This window comes from Erythranthe guttata, chromosome 2 (genome assembly GCF_056151865.1).
Source record: "Erythranthe guttata isolate IM_541 chromosome 2, IM_541, whole genome shotgun sequence".
NCBI classification, from domain to species: domain Eukaryota; kingdom Viridiplantae; phylum Streptophyta; class Magnoliopsida; order Lamiales; family Phrymaceae; genus Erythranthe; species Erythranthe guttata.
In genome coordinates this window covers 1,700,891-1,721,749 of record NC_142534.1, presented here as the reverse complement: position 1 = coordinate 1,721,749, position 20,859 = coordinate 1,700,891, and the positions used below count along the sequence as shown (strand labels likewise).

Here is a 20,859-nt window from a genome sequence, read left to right as displayed (position 1 = left end):
TTGTCGGTATCATACTTAGATTTAGAAACAAGATTCTGCAATGTCGTGTTCAAAGAAGAAAATTAAAATTTCATCCAGCTTTGTTAGATACGAATCATTGGAAATCGACTCCAGCACACTAAATACTAATTATCAACACCAAGTGACCTCTTCATTCACACAGTCGAACTAGTCAAAATAAGTTCTCTCTCTACAAGACTTTGACGAGTCATATTCACAAATAACTATTTCTTACATTAGTTTTTTGACCAGCTCTCTGCAAACGCCTACTAACAAGAGTAAAAATCGACCATTTTGAACCGACAATGAAATTCAAGCATCTTGCCTGACAACAACATGCCTCTGCCTCATACCTACATCATCAGCCGCAGCAGCAGCTGCTTCCCAATTATTTTGATTCTCACCAGCAATTAAAACTTGGTTCTCAGATGCTGCAGATGCTGCTGCAGCAGCAGCGGCACTCCTCCTCGCTAAGGTCTCCCCATAATTATGAAGTCTACGCCCAATCAAGTAACGGTCATCGCGTATAGAATTATGGAGATTTGTGAACCAAACATGGAAACGCTTCCCGCAGAAATACACCACGCTGAATATTAGACACCCTAACCAGGCGAATCGGTAGACAGCTGAATTCACCACCAATGGGTACCCAAAAATAGGGAACACCCCTCGAGATAATACGTAGGGAACACACAGTGCGGTGAGCAGCTTCATTATTATTGGAAATACAATCTCGCGCAGAATCCAAAAACCTTGCAGCCTCGAGAATCCGTCATCCCTTACCCTCTCGAATTTCAGTCGCCAGCTCTCGTCCATTAACGGCATCATGTGATCCAACATAACCTATTAAAAAACAAAATTTAAATCCAATAACGAAGCGAAAACACAAATACTTCTAGTAACATGTGTAATAATGCAAAAATAACAGTATATATGCTTTGATGCCCTCACCATTCTAGTCCAGATCTTCAAAAAGATTAGTCCAAGAGCCCAATCCTGATACAAAAGGAAAACTGGGCTTTCGTCCACAGGGACCCGCATTGGAACGATGACGAGAAGCTCAAACAGCAGCCCAATTAATACTGGAATAACGAATATCTGACACACCGAGACAATATACATGTTAGTTTAACTATATAGTCCAGTGTTATTTATTCATTTAAAAAAAAGTAACTTACCCATATTGACAACAGAGCAAAACTCTTGAGAATAATGCCACACCATTTCCATATCTGGTTCAGCAGAAATCTAGTTCTCTTTGTTCTGACGAGGTCAACACAGTATCTTGCTCCAGCCAACCCAGTCCAAATGACATAGCTTCCAATGACAAAGGCGTAAAGGTCTGGAGAAGTCCAAGAAAAAGGATATAAGATTTATGGCATTTCAAAGAAAATGTAGGAAACTTGATTGGGAAAATCTTACCATTGCATTTGATGCCGTGAGTTATTGGGAGAAGTGGGAGGACATTGAAAAGAGTTCTTCCAAGTGAAATAGGTATAACTACCAGAGCGGAGTTGAATACAAGCAACGTCATCCAAGCCACCACCAACAATAACACAATTCGGAGTACAAATGCCCACCTGCTAAGAGATTCAACGAAACAACATAAGGCAGTGGTCGCGTGGTACCAAGGGGTTACAACAATGAAGAAGCTACCCACAAGTGTGGTACCAAAGTTCATCAAGAAGCTACCCACAAGCAATGGCTCCAAATACAGAAACTAAAAACAACTATAGATACTGATACCAAAAGGTTCTAAGACAATTATTGATGAACTTTTCCAACAAAATCAGAAGTGAATAATTCCTCGAAAGACGTAAAACAAAGCCCAACATATAAAACAAATGTTTCTTAATATTTACCAACCAGTAAAGAAGAGAGTTTCTTTGAAGAACAAGGAGAAAATATAAGAGAGACAGAAACATATAATAGAGAAATTCACCCTACTGATTTGCCAAAAAAATCACCTTATGCAACAATTCTAGAAAACAAGAGAATCATAAATTAGTTTTATCCAAGACTTCACTATTACCAAAACTACAAGAAACCGACAATTTCATCTTAAACTTCTACAAAAAAATTCACATAGGTCAATAGATGTTGAATTTTGGTGTGTGCTACATCAGAATGACAAATATTAGAAGAAAAACAGCAAACAAGACAACAGATAGATGCAATCTGGTCAACTTGGTGCTCAAACCACATTAATGATCTAAATTACATGCATTCACCTTCCAGATCAGTTAATGAATACATGGAGAACAGAAAAGGTCTTAACACAGAACTTACTCTGGGTCAGCTGGTTCATCAATGTCAATCTCTTCCGCAGAATTGGGATTTGGCACCACATGTCTGGCCATGTTTACATCATCAAGAGCTAGAACTTGTTCCTGACCAACTGCCGGTGCATGTCCTCTATCATGTCTTCCCTGATCCCCATTCCCATTTTCATGTCCAGCATTATCCTCTGGCTTTGGAAGTAGAAAATCTGTCAAACCAAGTGCCCAGCCAACAGCTGTGAACCAGTACCGGAGAAGGGACTTGAGAGTATGCCGTAATTTGAAATGCTCAATAGCAAACGGAATGCATATTTGAAAGAGAAGCATGTCAGCCGGAATTTCAGTAAAAGGATCAGATACACTGCAGAAAAATAAAGTCCCCAATGATTGATTAGTTAGAATAAAGATGGTATTTAGCAGAAAAGTGAACAAACTTCATTAAACATCAAGCAATCTTACGAGATATCCAGAGGGAAAATTGATGGAACCATACGCATCGCGAGTTTAACTGGCAAAAATACTAGCATTACTATCAAACTTCCGTATACAGCAACAGAAAGTAAAACTCTACGAGCATGCTTGTGCACAGGGTCATCAATCAGATCACGGAATGGGTTATAATTAGGATCAGCAGGATCTCGAAGGAAGTACAGAACCCCATTGCGCAAAACCTACAGCATATACACATGGATTTAGAAATATAAAAAACGCTTTAATGTGACAAAAATATGCATTAGTAGCTAGTAAAAAATTATACCCCTCGGAGAAGGCTGACGAAGATACTTATTTGCAGCATGTAAACAATTCCCACGACCCAATGAACCAAGGAGCTTGCCAGTGGCGAGACTGAGAAGAACTCAACTCTCTGAGAAATTGACTTGCCAAACATCCTTATAGTACAAACATCCAGCCACCACCCACACATCAGAGGGAAAACCCCAAGCTCAATGACCAGAAGGAAAGCAACTTTGATCATAGTCATCAAGTGTCTCATGGCTGCCACAAACTGTCTGAAGAGGGATGGAATAGTTTCCGCAATGGAAGCAATACCGTAGAACCTTCCCATTGTCAAAGGCTCTCCTCTCGAGTACCGGATTAATGTAATAATCCCAAGGTAGAATATGACAAGAGAAAATATAAACATGTAGCCAACAGCAAGAGTTGTAACATCAGAAAGACGTGATGCTCCAAGTGACTGCACTTTCAAGATGTCAGTTGCCATTGTAGAGTTAACGTTGTTTGACAGCTCAGTTTGTCCGGTTGCATTTGCTTCTAAAAACTCCGCAACCTGGCCGAGCAAACTCTTCTCCTGATTATCGGATGTCAAATTCACAACTGCGGTCAACGCACTTTTCAATGTAATATTGGCCAAAGAAAGTGCTGATTCAGTAAGTGGAACAACTGTGGATAAGACTGGATAGGTGGCAGAAGCCACAAGCCATGACAAATAATATAGTATAACCCGTCCTAATGAGAAAGGCACAAAGATTACAACTCCAAGGAATATCATATTGCTTGCAAGAACCTGCAAGAAAGAAGGAAAATGTGGGGATGAATCAACCATTCTGAACATAAAAGAACATATTGAATGCAAATCTGAGTGTTTGCGCAGTATGGCAATTATTAATTACAAAAACACGGCAGTATAGATCGTGGAAAGAAAATAAGGTAAAGTGAGCCAGAGAAAGCATTCTATCCAGCAATGAAGATTCAAGGAGAAAACAGATTCATGTCCTCATTTAGGGCCAAAAGAGACTGAATGAAGTAAATATCAAAAGACTCACCGTGAATGCATTTTCAACCAGATGAAAAACAGGTCCCTGCATGCCAACCAGTTCATCAAAAGGTACATCCTCGGCACCATCAGCATCATCCAAACCATCAAACATCTGCTCAACCTGGGCCTCAAGCCGAGCTGCTTGCATCTCCCACCGAGCTGCAACATTTTCTGCATTCCGACGGATCATCTGACCAGCACCTGCAATTCCTTGAGCTCCACCAGCATCCTCAACATTACCATCAACAGCAATATTTCTATTGGCTTGAGCTGCTTGCCTTCTTGCAGCACGAGCTCCATTTCTATCTGCTTCATCTTCTCTGGCAGCATCTTGCCCACCAAGCTCTCGTAAATGTCTAAAGTAATCTCTCAGGGAAGTTGCCCCGAGAAAAATGAATACAATGCTAGCGGAGAGTAGAAATCCATGCAAACAGTCGGTGAGAATGACGGTTGTAGATAAGTGGCTCAAGAATAATCTTTGGGCTTCTCCAAAACTTCTAACAAATGCCAATCGCCAAATCCAAAACGTAATGAACGGAATAATGATAAGCCAGACAGAGAGTACAAAACTTAGGCGCAAAAAGAATTGCAGAACATGGCAGGCTTTCATAGCTATCCCAACAATAAATTCTTGGAAAGGAAGCCTTGCAGGGGCATTTTCCGCATAAACTGGAGAAAATGAAAACGGGTGTTTGCATACCTGCATCGCGCATCAAAATACAAATGTCAGCCATGGATTATACGTTCTCTTGACCACAATGATTCAATAAATCCAAAAAGGAAGAGAATGGCATCACTAGCCATAGAGAATTCCAAATAAAGAGAACATAACTCAGCATATAGCAGTACATGGGAGCACTTAGCTGCTAAGGTCACAATGTTCGACACGTGTGTGTGTATGTTAGTGACCTGGATACTGTATTTCTGTACTTCATTCAGACATAAGTTTCAATTGGATATCAAGCTCAGTTCTAGATATATTATGTTCTGTAGTAGTCTATACAAATTCCTACTAAACATTCAAAATCTATAATATTTACTAATTACTTATCAACCAAAAAATGAAAGAACAACAACAACAATTAAATTAACTAATCAATAATAAATAAATAAATAAAACAAATCCATCTCTCCCATTTAATAATTACTTTTAGCTAAAAACTGAATTTACTTGAACAAAAGAAACTCCGCCAAATTTCATCATGCCACACTAATACCACCAAAAAGAGCAAACTCTATATTTCAACGAACAGATGAAATCAGTCAATTCAATTACCACAAACGCAAGAAATACGACGCCAACTAAACAGCTAATTACGAAATTCGCAAATATAAAACTACCAATTCTACTAATCAACAACTGGTATCACGCGAGTCTGAGAATTCGAACCTCGCACTGACGAGCGTTGCTGTGATTGAGCCACTGAAGAAGGCAATCCTGATGAACAAACTTGATGCTTCCGCTGCACGCGCACGGATATCGCAGCGGATTATCCGCGTCGCCAGGGTTTCTACAGATCCGGCAAACATCCTCGTCGTCGTCATCCAACAAATCATACCTGCCAACACCATTATTGTTGTTTATGTTATTACCGCCGCCGCTACTATTCTCGCCCGGAAAAGCACCGATCGACGACGTTGACGTTTCTAAAGGGGCTGCAGCAGCAGAAAATGACCTGTCAGCCGCCGCGGTCGCCGTCTCCGGTCCGATCTCCATCGAGTCGGTGGAGAAACCGGTGGATCTCCTTTCTCTCTCTTAGGGTTTGTAGAATTTGTTGACGCCGTGTGAGAAGAAAAATAAAATCTAGTGCGGGGGTTAGTTATGAATTTATGATTTTACGAAATATGAGAGAAATATGGAATACGATTAACATTTTTTTGGGGGGTCGGGACTAGTGATTGTAATTTAAAGGTTACTGCCGAGGAGCAAATGACGGATTTGCCCCTGTTTGATTGTCTGGTGATGTAAGGGTATATTTGGAAAATGAAATGCGATTCTAGTCGGTAGAATTTTCTTCCGGTCAACTGCGTTGATGAGAGAAGTTTGACTATTGGGCCGACTTTTTCTAGAGACTCTAAAATGAGTATTGGGCCGATGCCCTAAAGTAATAAATAAATTACTTTGGGCTCAAATCATACTACCCAATAAGATATATTTAATTACAATTATAAATGTCATTAACATAAACAAAAAGCCATTTACCACAATCAATAATTTAAATTAATAATGAACTGTGTTAATGATCATGTTCCAAAATCTATATCTAACAAATATCACATAGTTAGTACACTTATGACCTGTTTGGTTGGCAATATAAGATTAGTCAAGATAAAATTAAATAATTTAATGAGACCCAATTATTTTATTGGAGCTTGAAACGTCCATTAAAAAAACTCATTAGAATGCAAGATAAACCAAGATAAGGCAAGATAAGTCATGATTATATAATTTTGGCGGGTCAACCCGGCAATTTATTGAGGATACAACATCAAATTAAGTCCAACTATTCAGTTAATCATGATTTATCTTGGCAACCAAACGGGGCCTAACATCTTTAGAAGATCCGTATGCGTGTAGGGGTGTGAACGAGTCGAGTTCGATTGTTTTGGCAGGCTCGGGTCGGCTCATCAAGGTCACGAATTGGCTCAGCTCTTTTATCCCCATATGTGCGTGCTTGTCAAATTAAAAACTTATATCTAATTGTATATTTTTATAATCTTAATTTGTTTAGCTCCAAACCATTACAACTTATGGCCCGTTTGATTAAATTTATTTTAAACAACTGATAAGCTCCTACAATCGATAAGTTGTTTTAAGATCTGATAAGTTATTACATTTAGTTTTACGACTCGAACTATTATTATCTTACTATGAGTTTTGTGAGCAATGATTAAAGCTTTGGAATTAGGAGGACTCAAACTCAATTAAAATTTACCACCACACCAAAGATTCACTATAATCCAAACGAGTGAGATGTCAAGTCACATAGGAATTTCTTCTTCTTCTTTATTATCCCTTTTTCAAAAGATAAACAGCAAAAGTATATTATCTACTCAATTAGAGAAAGAAAAAGAAAGAAGCACCCAAGAGAAGAAAAATAATATTTTAATTAATGATCATATAAAAAAGTTTATCCCAAAACACAGTTGATTCCATCCTAGGAAAAAGGTGTGTCCACACTACCACTTTCAAAGGGTAGTAGGACAAATGTTGCTTTAGAAAAGGAAAAATATTAAATATTTACAAAATCATTGTGTCGATAAAATGTTCGTTTTTAAATAGTCGAAGTGTTTGCAAAAGCTTATTTAAAAATAATGTAGTAAACTTTGAAATAATTGTTTGTTTCTAATAGTTGGAACTGTTTGTAGATGTCCTTAAAATCGAACTGATAATTTATATGGCCATGCGCTTGTAAATATAACTTTATTTTTTTCAATTTTATTTTGATTAATTATTTCAAATTTATATTTGGATTAAAAAAAAATTAACTAGAGTGCAAATATCCTATGAAATGAAATTAAATTGATGACAATATAGACTTCAAGACTTTATTATTATTTAATGAAATGACATCCGTTAGGTAAAGGGACATAATTATTTGTAGTACTTATTTGTCAACATATGGATATCTAAGTGATTATTAAATTTTTTCTCTCTCCCAATAAAATAAGAAATTAGAATTAAATTTCACTAAAATTATAAACACGTACTTCAAAACTTGTTTTCCTTAATGAAATATCTTTGATCTTTCCAAAATTGAGGCGGAGCTAGGGGTGGTAAACGAGCCGAGCCGACTCGTAAACTCGACGAACCGGCTCGAAAAAACCTCGAACTCGGACTCGAGGTTTTCGAGCTCGAGCTCGAGCCGAGCTCGAGCCGGATTTTAGTTGTTCATCAGCTCGCGAGCCGGATTTATTATTATTTTTTATATGTTATTTTTATTTAAATAATATATAATAATATAAAATATTATAGAAATAAATACCAATATTAAACAAATATAGAATCACAATTTAGTTTTTATTTCGTATTTTTTTAAAAATAATTTTTAATAATAAAATAATAATTAAAAAATATTTATAAAAAAAAAAGATTGGACTCGAGCTCGAGCTCGACAAAATTAACACGAGCTTGAGCTCGAGCCAAAAACAGAGGAACTCGACGAGCTCGAGCCAGCCAAAAAAGGCGAGCTCGGCTCGTTCACACCCCTAGGCGGAGCCAATATAGCGATTTGAAATTTCTTAAATATCTATTATTATATATATATATATATACTTAAAAGAATTCCTCATAATTTTTTTAATGCATTCGACTCGCTCGACTTAACATTCTGGTTTCGGTGATACAAGTAAGTGCAATTTGTAAAACAATTGCAAAATATATAAGATTTTCTTATTAAAAAATTATAATATATTATACATAAAATGAATCATCATACATAAAAAGCCCTGAAAACCTCACATTCGACATCCTAAAGAAATGATGCAGTGTCTTTTCACATAACCTCAACACGTCACAATCATGCATGTATTTTTGTTGTATTCCAACTATTCGTATATATACTCTCCCAAAAGAATAAGAAATATACATACATACATACATACATATATATAAAATATAAATACATACAAAGCTTATATTGTAAATTTCTTAATCTTCAAATTAATTGAATTGTTTGGCCAACTAATTTCCATGTCTTAATATTATTATATGTCATTTAATTTCAATAAGACATTTAATTACTATTTTCTCAATTTTATATAATTATTTGCACCACTTCATTTTTTTTAAATACTCTGAATTCTATTTTAGGGTAAATAGCATTTGACCCCTAATAGTTACAAGTTTTTATAGATGAGTCCTTATACTAATATGAGCACATAAGTACTTTTGTGGTTGATTTATTTTTCTGTAATTGAATGATATATAGCCATATAACATTTTAACTACACATAGTACTATTTGTTTCAGTTCCTCATTCTTAACAGTTCACCATTGTTGTCGGTGGAGTTCAAAACCACACTTCAAAAAAAGAAAAAAAAAAAAAAAATTAAAGGCTCTGTTGTGTTTTTATGACTCTCATAAGTTTCTGCGGTGGTAATGCATTAATTACACTCCAGGTTTTCTTCTCATCTATATATTATATAATATAATATTCTTTTTACATACATTTTTTTCCTCAGGCTGTGATAACGGCGTCGTGTTGCTCACTGAACCATACATGAATGCACAAAATTCTGCATATTTTACTTCTTTTTATATATCTCCTCCTATTAATATAATTATTAATGTTTTTTTTTTTTAATTCTGATGATGTAAGCATGCAGCATCATCTTATTACATGAAGTAATTATGAGAGAGTGTTTTTCTCAACTATTATAATTTTCATATATTTATTTATTAATTATAATAGTAGAGGAATGGAAAATTAAATTGTTGAGCTTTGGTTAGTTGCTCTGTCTTTCTTTAAAGGTATTCTGTCACTTCTATATATATATATATATATATATATATATATATATATATATTGGCTTATATTTTTCTGCTTATTTTTTTGTGCAAACTTTAATGGTTTTTTGCTATTAATAATTACATTTATATTTTTCAGCTGGAGAACACATGTTGTAAAATGATGGTGGTTTCCTTTTGAAGAGCAAACCAAAATAATTTTAAAAAAAAAAATCAGCAATAAATTTCGGCTATTCGGCTTTTCGACTGAATCATGGACCAGAAAACTTGGTTATGGAGAAAAAGGTCATCAGAGAAGAGTATTGTTGCAATTGGAGAAGAAGTGAGTGAAATTGTTCCAAGTTTCGTTTTTTTTTTCAAAAATATATGCCCTTTCGTATTTTTCTCGTAAAATAATCGGATTTTTGTAATGTATGTGTTGTTTATTTAGGTACAATCAATTCCAAACCAAAAGGAGATAGATCTAGAGAGTACTGTGGAAGCATTGAATGAGGAATTGGCTTCAGTTCTTGATGAATGTTCAGCCAAACAAGAACTTGTCGAAAAATACAAGAAAACGGCAGAAAATGCTATTGCAGGTTGGACTATGATTTACGACATTCTTATTTTATTCGTCTTTGTTTTGAAAATTATCGGGTTAATTTCGTTGGCTTACTTGAAAATCGTACTCCAGACAAACACAAAGCAGACGAAGAAATCGAGCGCCAAAAGCACGAACTGCACGAAATTCGACAGCAGAGAGCAGCCGAAAGCGAAAGATTATTTACAGATTTAAATTCCGCCTTGAAAGATTGCATGGAGCAGCTGAATCAATCTCGAAAAGAGCAGGATCAAAAAATCGAGTACGCGGTTAGTGAAAAATCGAGAGAGTTCGAAAAATCACGTAACAAGCTCGAGGAAAAAATCGGAAACCTAACTGCAGAGAGTTCGTATCTCAGTAAAGCTCTCATCGTGAAAGAAAAAATCATCGGAGATCTCAATCGCATCAAGAATCAAACGGAAGGCGAACTTGAAGTACTAATGAAAAGATTGGATTCGATCGAGAAAGAAAACGCTTTCTTAAGGTACGAGTTTCGGGCGCTCGAGAAGGAGGTTGAATTTGGGCGTTGTTCTCTAGAAGCTTCGAGAAAGAAGCACTCGGAGAATTTAAAGAAGATAAAGAAATTAGAAGGAGAATGCCAAAGACTGCGCGGTCTTACACAAAAGAAGCTTCCGGATTCTTCTAGTACGGTTTACTTGCCCGAAAACACGAGAAAAAAGATGGGTTTATTGGTTGATCAAGTGCGTGATTTAGAGAAGGAAAACAAGGTTCTCAAAGAATGTTTGGCTAAGAAAGAGGAGGAAGCTTTCTATAGTCGGAAATCATTTGAGGAGAAATTTTCGTCGGTAAATTCGAACGAAGTTACTAGTTCTCGTTCGTGGGGAGCTTCTGATATGAGCCTAATGGACGATTTTGTCGAAATGGAGAAGTTAGCAATTATTGCAATCGACTCCCCATTTGTGGCTTCGGATTCCAAGAAACCGAATGATTGGCTTCAAAATGTTAGGGATGCGATTTTGGAGCAATGTAATATTTCTAAAAAAAGCGTCGAAGAGCTTCTTGGAGAAATCAGAATGGATTTGAATAGTACTATTAATATTCAACCCATTAGTGGCTATATTACTTGGAAATTCCCGAGCTCAAAATCGACCGAAGAGTGGGGCCCGCATTGTGACTTGAATAAATCCATCGACGAAATCATTGAGATTTTTGGTAGATTTAATTCATCACATACAGACGAAGACGAGAAGACAATTCATGTCTTCAAATGTAAAGGAAGTGAAGTGACACGTGTCATGCAAGAATTCATACACAGTTGTAATAATCTATTGGACGGGAAGATTGATATCGAGAAACTCGCAAATTATTCGATATCTTTTATCCGATGGATTATCGAAAACTGTATTATTTCACATCAAGGTGATTTTAGTGTTAGGGAGGAATTTGAGAAGCACTTGGGTGGTGCGGGGCCCGGAACTGCGTTGGAGCTTGAATCCGTGCAGAGCCTTATGGTTGAAATGGAGAAGAAGTTTTCGACTTTTCGAGTGGAAATTGAAGGGCTGAATAATGAGTTGAATGTTGTCAAATTGTCGAATAATGAAGATCGTGAGATTGAGAATCTGATAGTGATTAATGAAGATCTCGATACTCGATTGACTGTCACGAAAGCTAAATTGGATGAAGTTGTGCAGAAATTATCTTGTGTTGAGGTTGAACTGGATGATAAAAGCCGTTCCTGTGATGAATTGGAAGAGAAACGCCGCGAGCTTCAACTTCAACTCGAAAGGTACATTTTTTATTTATTTTTTGTTAAATATTTTAAACCATACAAAGAAGATCATAATTCATATACAATTTACTCCAATCATTTCAAGAAGGAAAAAAAATGTACTTTAGTCTCTTTATCTGATTTCTAACACAGTATTACGAGCAACCGGCGCTCTGAGGACAATGAAAACCGAGAAGAGCTTCTTCAAACCGTAAGTTTTCACAAGAATTATATAATATACTTACACTATTTTGGATAAATGTTAGTTGGAAAATCTGAATAGTCGATTCGCTCGATTATCAGATTTGGAATCCAATAAAATTGAGGGAAAATAAATAATAACCATAGTATTGAGAAATTACTCGTGAAAAATGCAGGGATTGGAGATTACAAAAGCCTCGGTCATTGGAAATCAACGGTCATCGTTGCGTGATCACATGCAATGCGAAGATAGCGCAGAAGCGGACAATCTTCTCTCCCCGGAGACGAAAGAAATTATAGATACGATAGAAATGAACGCACAATCTGTATACCCTGCAAACTTTTCGTTCAAGAATGGTAAAGAATACATTGGGACGAAAAGCGAGGGTATAAATGGCAATGCCGGAGCTTTGGTTATTGTTCCAAGTAAAAAGAAGGGAGGAATTGGATTTTGGAGGAAGGTGCTGCTTAGAAGGAAGAAAGCTAACTGCAAGAATGGTACCTCTATTTACTTCAGTAAATAAAGGTAAGAGATTCAAATAAAATATGTGGTCTTCATTGTTAATATGTTTCTGTATTTTTGGCTTATTAAATATATGTATCTTTTGTTGAATGTTTGTATTGAAGATATTAATAATAAAGAACTTGGGTTTGATTAGCTATATATTTTCGACACATTTGTTATTTTCGTCGGTTGATACAAATGGTACCGAGTAATTTTCGTTCAATCCAAATAAAAGATAACATCAACGCTAACCACAAAACAAAAACAGCACTTCGTATAAAGTGTTGAATTCAAAATTTTCCTCAAGGAAGAGATCTAATCTAGCATATCAAGATAAAGGAATGAGAACAATGCATGAATGCACAAGTTGCGGAAACAAATAACCAATTGTACTGCAAAAAACTTCATCTAAATGTCATCCGAATGCAATGAACCGAAACAAGAAAATCTAAACATGGTCCTAGTTATGGTGCTGCGCACTACAACAGTGCCAACACTGAAAGGGTGTGTTCAAATTAAACGAATGACAGCCATTCATTGAAATTAAACAAGCTACATAACAAGAACACGATCAAACATGCTACTAAGGAAATATTAATTTTTGAAACTGAGAATGATATAAAAATAAGTTTATAACAATTAGATATGAATAGATAATGAAATCATCTGAAACTAATAGCATGTAACACTTATGGTTGATTACCCTCCAAATCACGGAACAGAGGAGAATAAAAAATTCAACATGAGCATATTGACACAAAAATTAGCCACAAAGATCCACACTACATTCACAAAGAAAGATGATCGAGCAAATTCATCTCGTACGAAACGAGATTTCAATACCAACAACATAAATTACGCAATAAACAAATAGAAACAGGCACCAACAAATGCAGTCATGTATCTTAGCTAAACTTACATTGTATGCATTAACACAAACATTTGCAAATTATATGGCGACGAGATTAACAGGTATAATATCTAAGATAATCACAGAAAATGAAACATTTCGAGCAAATTAAATAACAACCACTGATTAAAAGAACTACTGATTAAAAGATGGTCTCAAAAACTCTCTCATAAGAACCTTCAGCAAAAACAAAAGAAACTCAGAAAATATCCAAAACGATAACAACTCAAATTTAATTTAGTTCAAAAGCATATAATAAAATAGAATAAAAAAAGCAAGAGGTGACGACTAACAATTCTTCAACGGTATGATTTCTGGAACCTAGCACGAGCACCACGCCCACCGAACTTCTTCGGCTCGCAGCGCCTGGGATCGGCCACAAGCAGAGTCCTGTCGTACCTGACGAGGATATCCTTGATCTCCTTCTTCGACTGTTCGTCCACGTACTTCTGGTAGAAGGCGACGAGCGCTTTCGAGATGGACTGACGGATTGCGTAGATCTGGGATGTGTGGCCTCCGCCCTTCACGCGGATGCGCATGTCCACTCCGGCGAAGCGCTGGCGGCCGAGGAGGAGGATCGGCTCGAACGCCTTGTACCGGAGGATCTCCGGCTGGACCAGCTCGATCGGAACGCCGTTCACCTTGATCAGGCCGCGGCCGCGCTTGCAGTGTGTGACTGCAACCGCCGTCTTCTTTCGGCCGAAGCACTGCACGGACTCGGTGGTCGGAGTCGCCGTCGCCATGATTGCGGAGGAGTTTTTTTTTTTTTTTTTTCTGCTTTCTCTCTCGGAGCGGCGGGGGAATACAGAGGGGGGTTTGCAGGAGAGTGTGAGTGTAGGGGAGGCGTTAGGGATTTAATCAATTAGGGTTTTGGATACCTCATGAAACCAGCGATAATTACATTTATGCCCCTGTTCTGTTTTGGGCTTTGATTGACCGATCAAATGTGGGCCCGAATACTTTTATTTGGGCTTTTAGGTTCAATAATTATGCCCATTTTCTGTTTTGGGCCTCGATTGATCTACCAAATTTGGGGCCCGAATACTTTTATTTGGGCCTTTTGGTTCAATAATAATGGCTTTGTTTTTTAAAGCCCAATAATTATGGCATTTGACACCATTCAAATTTGGCCCAAATAAATTATTAAATATAAATGAAGCAAAACTAAATTATGAACTCAAAAATAAAGACGGTAATACATTTTGTTCTTGTATATGCCACGTTGGCTTAAATAATTTGGGTATTATGCAGTTGTAGATTTATTTAAATCGCGTACAAATATACGTAGATGTGGGTAAAATGTGTGTTGTGTATTTCATATCATAAAAGTTACCGATGAAACCCATGACAAAGCTCATTTCCGATTCTTGCCTTGGGCCTATCGAACCGTGTGATCGACATGTGTGTGTATATGCGTTAAGTCTATTGTGATTTAACTCTCATATGGTCACGATAGTAGATGTATAATATATCATCAAAGATTCGAACCAGACTCGAACTTGGCTCATACGAAGATTCAAGCTCGATCTCATTTTTTTTAATTAATATATATTAATTGTATTTTATTGTAAAGTCACAAACCACGTGTATTTATTTATAGGCAAACTATAATTGTAGTCTGACTGGTTCTTCCATTTTAAATTTGTTTCCTATTCTAATTGCATCCATTTACACATATGTTTCTTGTAAGTGACAACATTATTTTTATTCTTTAATTATTCTCTCAAAGCATGTTTTCCAAAATAAAATAAAAATAACTAGATGTACCTCGAAGAAAACCTTTTATATTTCCACTAGGGTAAATTAGATGTTTTTATAATTAACCGACATTGTGAAGAGATACAAATAGTCGAATACCAATACAATTACAGAATATAACAATGGGAGACAAAGGAAATCCAATATTTAGCATAACAATAATATTTTTAATAAAGTCGGCCCCAATCAGCTGATGCGGCGGCACAGGGTAATCCCATCACCCACCGGCAGCTGGCAGATCTCGATCCTAGGATCGGCGGCGAGAGCCTTGTTGAGCTCAAGCACAAAATCCCTGTAGTACCTAACGTACTTCCTCAATGGTGCATCTGGTGGGGCCACCACGGATCCGTTCCACAGGGTGTTGTCGTAGCCGATTACACCACCAACCTTGACCAGATCAATTAGCCTCTTGTGGTAGTTGATGTAGTTGTCTTTGTCAGCATCCACAAATATGAAATCGAATGTCCCATGATACTTGCCCTATTTTTTCGAAATGGCAATTTCGTAAATGTGTGTAGGGGTGGAAATCGTACAAATTGGATCAACACTTTTTTTTTTAAAGTTCGATTTATTTTTTCTTCCGAAAGTGTAAAATTAATTTCAATTATGTTTAATAAAAAAAAGGCAAATTACTGCACCAGGTATGGCCAAATTACGAAGAAAAAAAAATCTTATTGTTTTGGTAATTACAATCACCCCTCATTTTAAATATTTTTACATAAAATTTATGTAATTCGATTAATTCCGTACCAAATCGTATATTCAGTTCGGTAAACGGTATGAAATGTTGGCGTACCGAAATTTCGTTTCGGTTTTACGGATTTAACATCCCTAAATTTACCGCTGGAGGGGTATTTTTGTAAGATAATACATAGTTGAGAGGATGACTGTGATTACTAAAAAAGATGGGGGGTTTTCGTAATTTGACTATAACTCAGGGGTGGCCGTAATTTGCCCTATAAAGATGAAAAAAATGGAACGAAATCGGAAATTCCAGTGCCCTATATGTAATTTTTGAAAAAAAAAAAACAAAATCGGATTCTCAAAAATTAATATCCGAATCGAAAAATCGAAATTGAATACATATTCAATTTTCATTCCAAAAAAAATCGGAAAATTAGAAATCCACGGAAATCGAAAATAATATTAGAGAGAGAAAGGGAGGTCTTACATCAGCAATCATTTGATCAAGAACAGGCAAAGCAGGGCCTTCTCTGAAGTCAATTTTGTGGGCAACCCCAGCTTTCTGAATCACAGGCAATCCCAACTCATAGTTCTCTTTGTTTATGTCCATTGCCAATATCTGCACCAACCCAAAATTGATTTTTTTTTTCATTACTCATAAATAATATCAAATGTTGGATTAATCTCGGTTTGTTCTATGCTAGCTACCATAAATGCGCAGACATCCATACATATTTTACACACATCCACGTGTATAACATATAAGTGCGTGTAAATCATGAGGTTTAAAAGACCATTAATCTCCTTAATTAGAGTTAGGTTACCTTTGCATTAGGCCTAACTTTTAGGCAAAAGTATTAATTACTAAATTACATTTAAAAAAAATAATAAATAAATAAATAAAAGAAAAATGAAAAAAGTACCTTTCCATCATGTGGAAGAGCAAGGGCAGTAGCCAAGAGAGAGTAGCCAGTGTAAACACCAATCTCCATTGTGTTTTTCGCATTTATCAGCTTCAAAAGCATGTTCAAAAACTGCCCTTCATCCGCTGATGTAGTCATAATATTCCTGTTTTCCATTTTAATTTAATTAATTAAATAAATAATTATTTATTTGAAGGAAAAAAAAAACCAATTTAGAAACTAACCAAGGGTGCTTAGCAGTAATTTCCCTAAGCTCTTTCATTGACTCCGGCTCCTTTGGATAAACACTGGTTTCAAGAATGTACTGTAAAATAAAAAAAAAACTTTACAAATCAGTCCCTCAACAAAATCAAAATTACACAAAAACCCCATTTTCTGTAGATATATATACCTGGTAGAGGGCATCGCTTTGGAGAAGGCTCTTGTGCCCAACTTCTTGGTGCCTGCCTGCTTGATTTTCTGCCTTCTCACCATTTTCTGCCATTTTCTTTTTTCTAAATCTGAATTGTTTCTTTCCTTAAATGATCACTTGTTTTGAAATATTATGGCAAATGGAGGTGGATTAATATATAGATATTTTGTATCCGGTTCAGACCGGTAGGGTTATTATATTCGTGGGGGGGTCGAACCGGTTCGGGTGGGGGTTGGTGAAAGTGGGTTAAGTGGAGCCCAATTGAAGTTGGTGGGCTGGGGTCAAGCAAAGTGGAGTTGGGATTGGACCTCCATCATTAGGTGAACGGCTTAATTTCACTTTGGACCCTTGAAATGTATCATTTTGGCAATTTGCACCCTCAAAAATAATTTATGTCATTTTGCACCATCGGAACATGTTTAATCCTTCAGATTGTATCGTATTTTCGATAATGAATTTCCATTGTTAACCTACTTTCTAATTATTAACGCAATCATTCTAGCTCGAAAATACATTAACACTTTTTACCCTAAAGAAAATATCAATTGAATAGTCAAATAGATAAAAATGACCATGTTGACGATCAAAAAATAAGTTGACGACGGAAAATTATGACCGAAAAATATAATATGATGCACTTTGACGATTAAACATGTTTAAAGGGTGCAAAATGCCATAAATTATTTTCAGAGGCCTGAAGCGCCAAAATGGTACATTTTAAGAGTGCAAAGTGGAATTAAGTATATTTTTTTTCCTTTGCGCGGACGTGCAGGATGATGATTGGTTTTAAATTCATGTGAGTGGGGAGGTAACAAATAGGAGAACTCCACGTGGCAATATTGTTTGGTGAATAGATGGTTATGATTTAAAGAGGGTCAAGATTCTTCTCTCACTTTGGTGCTTATTTGGTGTACCTGTACACATGGCATTGTCAAAACTTTTGATGAATTTAATTTATTTTAAAAATAAAATTAAAATATAAATGTATTTTTCAAAATTATTACATTCTAAACATTTGTAGACACAACATATAAATGAGGTGTGTGCAATGAAAAATAAAAATAGTAAATGAAAGTGAGGTTGGTGAAGTCGACCAACCCCATGAACCAACTTGTATTCTTTTACACTCCAAGTTTCTTTCATCTATTGTTTTTTTTTTTACACTCCTAGTTTTCATCACCCAATTTAATTTTATAGTTGACTTTCTCATTTACAAAATTTGCCAGTGAAGCATTTAGATTTGGTTATTTTGATGTTATACCCAACGAATGTTACACGAGGATGATTTTTTATCGTTAATCTACACACCAATGTGGGTGTGTGCGTGTTTGTGTGCTTATGAATGGTAAAGATCACATAACTAGTTCTGCTTCTCAACAAACACTCGGTAAATCGCAGCATTTTCGCAAGACCAAAATTTACTCGGATGCTATAACCAATATTAGTGTATTCCATCAATAGTGAATTATTAGACGAGCAATAAGGCGAAGCCGAAGAATAAATTCCCGATTCACCATTTAAGTAATCAAAAGCACATCTCGATTATTTGCATAACACAATGTACACAAGCTGCAATTCAATTCATGAATGGTGCTGAGAAGAAGAAAAAAATGATCAGTTAATTTACCATTTTACCTCCTTAAAAAATCGAAGAAACCAGCCACTCGTCATTCTTGAAATCGACCAACTCGAATAACATCTATTTTTTCGCTCTTGTAGCCAACGCTTTTCGTATAACAGAAGCCTTCCCTCCAATTAAACCCCCCTCCAAACAAGACATATTCAAATTATTATCCAATATCCGATCATCAACCTCGTCACAAAAGGCCGAATAATCCTCCCTCGTAATCAACATATTATGTAAAATCGAACACGAACCAATACAAGCCACTCCCATCTTATAATCGGCTTCGATCGGTCTATTCAAAACACCCCAATTCCTCAAACTCGCATTGGCTTTCAACCAACAAACATACGTTAAACGATGCGCATTGTTGAAATTCTCCTCAACCGATCCTATTTGAGGATCGACAAACGGTAGCAATAACCAAGGGAGCAAATCATACTCCCCGTTCCCGATTAAATACCGAGGTACATCCACACCGTTCACAATTACGGGCCTTTCTGAATTCAAGATGACCCCGTTTTCAATATCTTCGTACAAAGTCGAGGATTTCAAGATTTGTAGATCGTTTTTATTGCCACGAAAACCGGCTACTATGCTGAGAATTCTCGACGACGAATCGACCACGATTTGAGTGGCGATTGAATCGGAGTTGTTGTTGTTACCTCTTTTGAGGTTGAACCTAGTGCAGCTTATGACACCGCAGCAATTGGGGAGGCCGGTTAGGGTTTCAAACCGGGTTGACACGGAATCCAACTCGGAGTGAGTTGGGAACCCGACCCAGAACCGGTAATTGGTGCAGAGCACGCGGCAGAGGCGCCTGACGCAGAATTCGGAAACAGCTTCGGACACTCCGAAACGGGTGGAGATTTCGGCGTAATCGGCGCCGGTTGCGAGTCTGAACAGGCCGATTCCGAGGCGGGTCTCCGGAGCCAAATTGAGGGGCGACCCAACCGGGTCGCGGCAGTCGAGCAACGGTTCGAGGAGGCCGCAGAGCCACTCGAAAGTCGAAGCCTTCATCCTGAAGAATCGGCTAAACGACTCGGGGTTCCGGCTGACCGCCGGGCCGAGTCGCGACGCGGGATTGCTGTCGTCATCGTTGTCCGGGTCGTCGGGTCCTGTGGGGTGGGCCCGCTTGCGTTTTCGTGAAATTGAGAGGAGAGAGGCGACGGCGGCTGTATCGGCGGCGGAGAGGAAATGGCGGAGGAGGGGGGAAATGGATTGTTGGAAAATCTGACCGGAGGAGGAAAAGGAACTGGGATTTGTGATCGAGAGAGGGTTTGGTGGAGGGAAAACGAGGAAGATGAGTATGAGAATTTGAGAAATTAGAGATGAGATTAAACCCGCCAAAACCCGCGAATTCATTTTCTGGATTTTTGTTTTTCCTTCGTCTCGGGAATTGGGACTGGTTTTCTTTTTGTCCTTTTTTTTCTTCTTCATTTCTTTGTGAATTGAGACAAAGGAAGGCAAGATGACAAATTAAAAAGCACGTGATTTATATCTATACATAGTGGCAAATGCTAAATAGAACTAGTCTCTTTTCACAATCCAATCTAATTTTAAATTTTAAATGACGCAAGTAATTGTAACTTATGATGAACTAATTGGTGGATCAATAAAATGTGGACTGAAACGACCCGAATTCGAAATTTATTAGGTTATTGTATCGTCCAGTGTGTAGTTAACAAAAGAAAAATTTAGTCATGCTATGCTGCAAGGGATAATCGAGTTGTTGGAGCAATAAATCTTGTGTCTGTAAGTCGAGTTTGTCAAACATGATTAACTTAATTTACATTTTTCCATATAATTTGCAAGTAAAAATGTAAAATTCGCAGCTCCTACTCTTGTTATTTGGGCCAACTCTTCTCTTTGATGGGTCATGGGCTTTTGAGCCTTGGCCCGAAAGAGAAAAGGTACAATAAGCATAAAAGGTCAAAAGGTTAAACACAAGCCCATTATACGTGGTTAACTACAAGCCCGGCCCATTATAGCCTTGGGCTTTTGAAC

At 37.0% G+C, this 20,859-nt stretch overlaps 5 protein-coding genes across 7 annotated transcripts; 1 reads left to right on the top strand and 4 right to left on the bottom strand.

Moving 5' to 3' along the window:
• Positions 1–126: 126 nt before the first annotated feature.
• On the bottom strand, positions 127–5,976 carry CER9 (RING/U-box superfamily protein). 2 transcript variants are annotated; one of them, XM_012981474.2, is made up of 9 exons: positions 5,447–5,976; positions 4,064–4,756; positions 3,037–3,804; positions 2,739–2,950; positions 2,290–2,640; positions 1,423–1,583; positions 1,179–1,342; positions 952–1,098; positions 127–843 (listed from the first exon to the last, which is right to left on the bottom strand). In XM_012981474.2, the coding sequence occupies exons 1-9, from the start codon at positions 5,771–5,773 to the stop codon at positions 313–315; spliced, it is 3,354 nt and encodes a 1,117-aa protein (XP_012836928.2). In that variant the 5' UTR covers positions 5,774–5,976; the 3' UTR covers positions 127–312. The 2 variants fall into 2 exon arrangements, with proteins under 2 accessions (XP_012836928.2, XP_012836929.2); XM_012981475.2 differs by having other exon boundaries at positions 1,423–1,580; positions 5,447–5,932.
• Positions 5,977–8,937: 2,961 nt separating this feature from the next.
• Positions 8,938–12,698, top strand: LOC105957546 (filament-like plant protein 7). 2 transcript variants are annotated; one of them, XM_012981476.2, is made up of 6 exons: positions 8,938–9,177; positions 9,666–9,848; positions 9,957–10,104; positions 10,200–11,853; positions 11,989–12,046; positions 12,213–12,698. In XM_012981476.2, the coding sequence occupies exons 2-6, from the start codon at positions 9,780–9,782 to the stop codon at positions 12,558–12,560; spliced, it is 2,277 nt and encodes a 758-aa protein (XP_012836930.2). In that variant the 5' UTR covers positions 8,938–9,177; positions 9,666–9,779; the 3' UTR covers positions 12,561–12,698. The 2 variants fall into 2 exon arrangements, with proteins under 2 accessions (XP_012836930.2, XP_088679464.1); XM_088823338.1 differs by having other exon boundaries at positions 8,950–9,529.
• Positions 12,699–13,593: 895 nt separating this feature from the next.
• Positions 13,594–14,321, bottom strand: LOC105957547 (small ribosomal subunit protein uS9). The gene has a single exon (XM_012981477.2). It carries the CDS (start codon positions 14,192–14,194, stop codon positions 13,751–13,753), a length of 444 nt encoding a protein of 147 aa, XP_012836931.1. The 5' UTR covers positions 14,195–14,321; the 3' UTR covers positions 13,594–13,750.
• An 894-nt stretch (positions 14,322–15,215) lies between these two features.
• Positions 15,216–17,373, bottom strand: LOC105957548 (caffeoyl-CoA O-methyltransferase). Its single transcript, XM_012981478.2, has 5 exons — positions 17,208–17,373; positions 17,041–17,120; positions 16,817–16,961; positions 16,381–16,512; positions 15,216–15,689 (listed from the first exon to the last, which is right to left on the bottom strand). The coding sequence occupies exons 1-5, from the start codon at positions 17,298–17,300 to the stop codon at positions 15,396–15,398; spliced, it is 744 nt and encodes a 247-aa protein (XP_012836932.1). The 5' UTR covers positions 17,301–17,373; the 3' UTR covers positions 15,216–15,395.
• A 1,285-nt stretch (positions 17,374–18,658) lies between these two features.
• On the bottom strand, positions 18,659–20,298 carry LOC105957411 (hypothetical protein). The gene has a single exon (XM_012981333.2). It carries the CDS (start codon positions 20,290–20,292, stop codon positions 18,928–18,930), a length of 1,365 nt encoding a protein of 454 aa, XP_012836787.2. The 5' UTR covers positions 20,293–20,298; the 3' UTR covers positions 18,659–18,927.
• Between the last annotated feature and the right edge of the window lie 561 nt (positions 20,299–20,859).

Excerpts from the sequence above, each read along its gene's own strand:
- LOC105957547 (XM_012981477.2), bottom strand. The coding sequence starts at position 14,194 with ATGGCGACGGCGACTCCGACCACCGAGTCCGTGCAGTGCTTCGGCCGA.
- LOC105957546 (XM_012981476.2), top strand. The coding sequence starts at position 9,780 with ATGGACCAGAAAACTTGGTTATGGAGAAAAAGGTCATCAGAGAAGAGT. Across the intron at positions 9,849-9,956 it reads TTGTTGCAATTGGAGAAGAA|GTACAATCAATTCCAAACCA; the intron begins GTGAGTGAAATT and ends TTGTTTATTTAG. Across the intron at positions 12,047-12,212 it reads GAGAAGAGCTTCTTCAAACC|GGATTGGAGATTACAAAAGC; the intron begins GTAAGTTTTCAC and ends TGAAAAATGCAG.
- LOC105957411 (XM_012981333.2), bottom strand. The coding sequence starts at position 20,292 with ATGAAGAAGAAAAAAAAGGACAAAAAGAAAACCAGTCCCAATTCCCGA.
- CER9 (XM_012981474.2), bottom strand. The coding sequence starts at position 5,773 with ATGGAGATCGGACCGGAGACGGCGACCGCGGCGGCTGACAGGTCATTT. Across the intron at positions 4,757-5,446 it reads GCAACGCTCGTCAGTGCGAG|GTATGCAAACACCCGTTTTC; the intron begins GTTCGAATTCTC and ends TGCGCGATGCAG. Across the intron at positions 3,805-4,063 it reads TGGTTGAAAATGCATTCACG|GTTCTTGCAAGCAATATGAT; the intron begins GTGAGTCTTTTG and ends TCTTTCTTGCAG.
- LOC105957548 (XM_012981478.2), bottom strand. The coding sequence starts at position 17,300 with ATGGCAGAAAATGGTGAGAAGGCAGAAAATCAAGCAGGCAGGCACCAA. Across the intron at positions 16,962-17,040 it reads ATTACTGCTAAGCACCCTTG|GAATATTATGACTACATCAG; the intron begins GTTAGTTTCTAA and ends AATGGAAAACAG. Across the intron at positions 16,513-16,816 it reads CTCTTCCACATGATGGAAAG|ATATTGGCAATGGACATAAA; the intron begins GTACTTTTTTCA and ends GGGTTGGTGCAG.